The sequence below is a fragment of the Sinocyclocheilus grahami genome, unplaced genomic scaffold (assembly GCF_001515645.1).
Source record: "Sinocyclocheilus grahami isolate Dianchi unplaced genomic scaffold, SAMN03320097.WGS_v1.1 scaffold55.1, whole genome shotgun sequence".
Lineage (NCBI taxonomy): Eukaryota > Metazoa > Chordata > Actinopteri > Cypriniformes > Cyprinidae > Sinocyclocheilus > Sinocyclocheilus grahami.
The window spans coordinates 2089344-2093249 of NW_015505234.1; the positions used below are offsets into that span (position 1 = coordinate 2089344).

General features: G+C 34.9%; 1 protein-coding gene and 1 pseudogene across 1 annotated transcript in view; one reads left to right on the top strand and one right to left on the bottom strand.

Moving 5' to 3' along the window:
- The window catches only part of LOC107583775 (lactase-like protein), a 9233-nt pseudogene extending 7744 nt beyond the window's left edge, over positions 1-1489 (top strand).
- LOC107583774 (protein zwilch homolog) overlaps positions 1-3906 on the bottom strand; it is a 12156-nt gene that overhangs the window by 3210 nt on the left and 5040 nt on the right. The window contains exons 15-18 of the mRNA XM_016270086.1: positions 2815-2847; positions 2459-2554; positions 2205-2320; positions 867-963 (exon numbers count right to left, since the gene is read on the bottom strand). Coding sequence (XP_016125572.1) covers positions 872-963; positions 2205-2320; positions 2459-2554; positions 2815-2847 — 337 coding nt within the window. The 3' untranslated portion in view covers positions 867-871. The remainder of the gene's footprint in view (positions 1-866; positions 964-2204; positions 2321-2458; positions 2555-2814; positions 2848-3906) is intronic.

Genomic DNA, 3906 nt, shown 5'->3' on the forward strand with positions numbered 1-3906 from the left:
CTGGAAGAGAATTATATTATCCCTTTGAGTGCTCCGTTATGCAAAAGCAGTATGAAACTGGGCTATGCTGTTATGTTGTTATGTTTAAGCACGTTTGTGTGTGTACATTTCAGATCCTTTAACCAGCCACATGGAGATGGTGACCGAGGTTGTGGTGTTGTGGTTGTGCACCCTCTGCATTTTGATCAGCGCTGTCTTTCTCATGTTCCTACTCCGCAAACGAAACTAGCTGACTTTTTTTAAGGAAACAAACTGAATTCGGTCCTTGTTTCTTGGTTCATACTATTTGCATTAAGGAGGTTAAGGACACTATGCTGAATTTAAATGATATAGGCAAATAGTCATCTGCTTTTGGAAATTACTTCTCTATGTGGACTAAATTAGTTGTTTTAAACCCTGTTGAAGCTTAAACTTCTGCAAACTGAAGTGGTTGCATATACACTACTGTTCATAAGTTTGGGGTCAGTACGATTTTTTTTTTTTTAAGAAATGTATATTTTTATTCAGCAAGGATGCATTAAATGGATCAAAAGTGATAAAGATGTAAAATGCTACAAAAGATTTTATTTCAAATAAATGCTGTTCTTTTGAACTTTCTATTCATCAAAAAATCCTGAAAAAGTAAGACTGTTTCCACAGAAATATTAAGCTGCACAGTTACTTACAACTGTAATGTTTCACAATACTGTTTTTGACTGTATGATCATGACTCTTCTTTAAAAAACAAAAAATGACCCCAGACTTTTGAACAGTATTGTGCATAAACAAATTAAAACCATTGCATAAAAAACACAATAAATAAATATGGTATTTGACATTTGAAATGACATTTTCTTTGAGTTCATTTCTATGATATGGAGTCTTACCAGTGTTAAGTGAAGCTGATGAGACTACAGCTCACCATGGTCCTGTAGTAAGACATCTTCTCACTTTCTCCATTCACAGACTCATCTAGGGGTACATCTGCATGTGTGTGACCAGATCATTTAAAATGTTATGTTTGTTTCAATTAACTCAACAACAAAATACACGTAATGTGTTTCTAGTGTGAAGGCGCACGACTCGCCATCGCTTTCTCTCACACGCGCAAAGAGCGAGAGTCTTACATAACATGCAGAACTGATGCGCTACATGTAAACGATAAACTGTTGTATTTTCGAAAAAAGGCGGATCGGAGCATCCTATCACAAACACACCCACACCCACAACCACCCACACACACACACACACAACAGCTGGAAGAGAATTATATTAACCCTTTGAGTGCTCCGTTATGCAAAAGCAGTGTGAAACTGGGCTATGCTGTTATGTTTGAGCTGATAAGCACGTTTGTGTGTGTACATTTCAGATCCTTTAACCAGCCACATGGAGATGGTGACCGAGGTTGTGGTTCCCACTGTGTGCACCCTCTCCATTTTGATCAGCGCTGTCTTTCTCATGTTCCTACTCCGCAAACAAAACTAACTCACTTTTTTAAAGGAAACAAAACTGGATTTGGCCCTTGTTTCTTGGTTAATACTATTTTGCATTGGTTAAGGATACTATGCTGAAATGATATAGGCAAATAATCATCTGGTTTTGGAAAAACTAGATGCCTTAAACCCAGTTGAAACCTTAGACATCTGCCAACTGAAGTGGCTGTATATACACTACCATTCATAACTTTGGGGTCAGTAAATATATATATATATATTTTTTAATACTTTTTATTTAGCAATTATGCATTAAATTGATCAAAAGTGACTGTTTGTGAAGTTATTTTAAATTGTAATAATATTTCACAATACTGTTTTTGACTGTATTATCAAATAAATGTAGCATTGGTGACTCTTCTTTAAAAAAACTTTTTTTTAATGAAAAGAAAATTAAAAATTAAAATGACCCCAAACTTTTGAACAGTATTGTGCACAAGCGAATTGAAGCCATTGCATTAAAAAAAAAAAAACAATAAATATGGACTTTATTTCTTGACATTTTCTGTCAATTTATTTCCATTAAATGCTATCTTACCGGTGTTAAGTGAAGCTGATGAGACTACAGCTCACCATGGTCCTGTAGTAAGACATCTTCTCACTTTCTCCATTCACAGACTCATCCAAGGGTGCATCTGCATGTGCGTGACCAGATAGATTGAATATCATGTTTCCTTTGGTTTCAACAAAGAAAAGACTACAAGAGAAAAAAAAAACAGCCTGTGACTTCACCTAAGTCAAAACTGACGTGGTCTACTAGGGGCTTGTCACTGAGATACAGTGTTGTCTTTACTTCCTTTGACCCCTGTCCACTCGACACCTCCATAGCCCAAGAGAACGGCAGCTCCCTGAGAGAATAACATAATAAACCAATATTAATTAATACTTATAAATGTCATTACACGGGTTAGTACATCTTACATCAACTGGAAAAATTATACAGAGAGAATATAGCAGCTCATGAAAAAAATGCATTATCTACTCACTTCTCATAAAAGTAGCTAATGAGTGCAGGCTTAATTTTCAGTTGGGAGACATGGTTCTCATCATAGTTGGATGTTTTGTAATATTGCAAACAGGACCTGATATCAAATATCATGATTAGAACACTTTATCAAGATCTAACTACTGAAATTCGTTTTTTTTTATCTGTTTTATTCTCTTGCAATGCACCATCCCCATTGCAATCAAGGGATATGCAGTGCTCTCTGATAAAAAAAAGTGTTCTCTAAATCATAAATCACAATTTCTTGTGAAAATAAATGGTAAGATATATTATTTCTCTACATTTTGAATCACAGTTTGATTCAAATATAATTTCTGGAAAGGGCAGGAAACTCACTGAGTGAAAAGGAAGAGGCGATCATGAGGAAGACTGAGGAAAGTGTATGGAGCCAGATCGGCCTCAAAAATAACACATTTGCAAAACAAAATTCATAAATGCACAGCACAATTTACATTTACAAAATCCCATTCGTAAATTCAAAACAGAATTCATAAATACACAAGTAAAAGCATAAATATTTCCCCAAATGCTCACACAAATGCATCTTACCTAAATAAATTTAAAATGTTTACACAAATGTATATATACATTTCTTGAATTAATTTCCATCACACATTTATGAATAATGGTACATGTATTTATGGATCGTTGAATCTGCATTTGCAAATCATCACACATGCGTGGACTGCTTTGAATTTGTGTGTGGTATTTTTGAGACCTTCCTGGCAGGTTAAGATTCATAAATATCTTTTTTTGGAGGATGTTCCGTTCAGCCAATCGCGGTGAGCTTTTAATCCACCAATCAAAACGCTCTTTACTGAACAGACTCAAGAAGCTCAAGCTGCGCTTGTACTGTGCATTGTTTCTATGATCGGGTCCTTGATGTAAAGACATTTTAATGGGTACTGTTTTTTTAGCACCTGATTACAATTTCTACAAAATCACATTATAATTTATTTATTTTCTACCCGGTTAGCCTGCTGTCTTATACACCAAAGTTGCTCAATCTGTAATGTTATCAAATAAGTGTTAAATGTCCAGATATTTCATTTAATAACAACAATTATGTAATGTGTTCTGTTGTTGTTGTTAGTAGTAGTATCATGTTCACTGTAACTTTTGATCAGGCATTAAAAACAGCTATCACCACCAAGCGAAGAGATTTAGCATGGAGGATGAAAACCCGGTACTATAAAAAAATACACATTAACAGTGCTAAGCAGTAACGCGTTACTGACATTTGATTTAAATTTTTAGTAACGGAGTAATTTAATGCGTTATAATTTTCAAAATAGTAATTATAGAGTATACTATATCAATCTACATTTACAGACTTTACATTTTGGTTACTGGAGAGTGTGAACATTCGCGTCCTATACACCACAAAACCCTGAGTGTCTCTGTGAACTGGAGCGCACACACAGAACA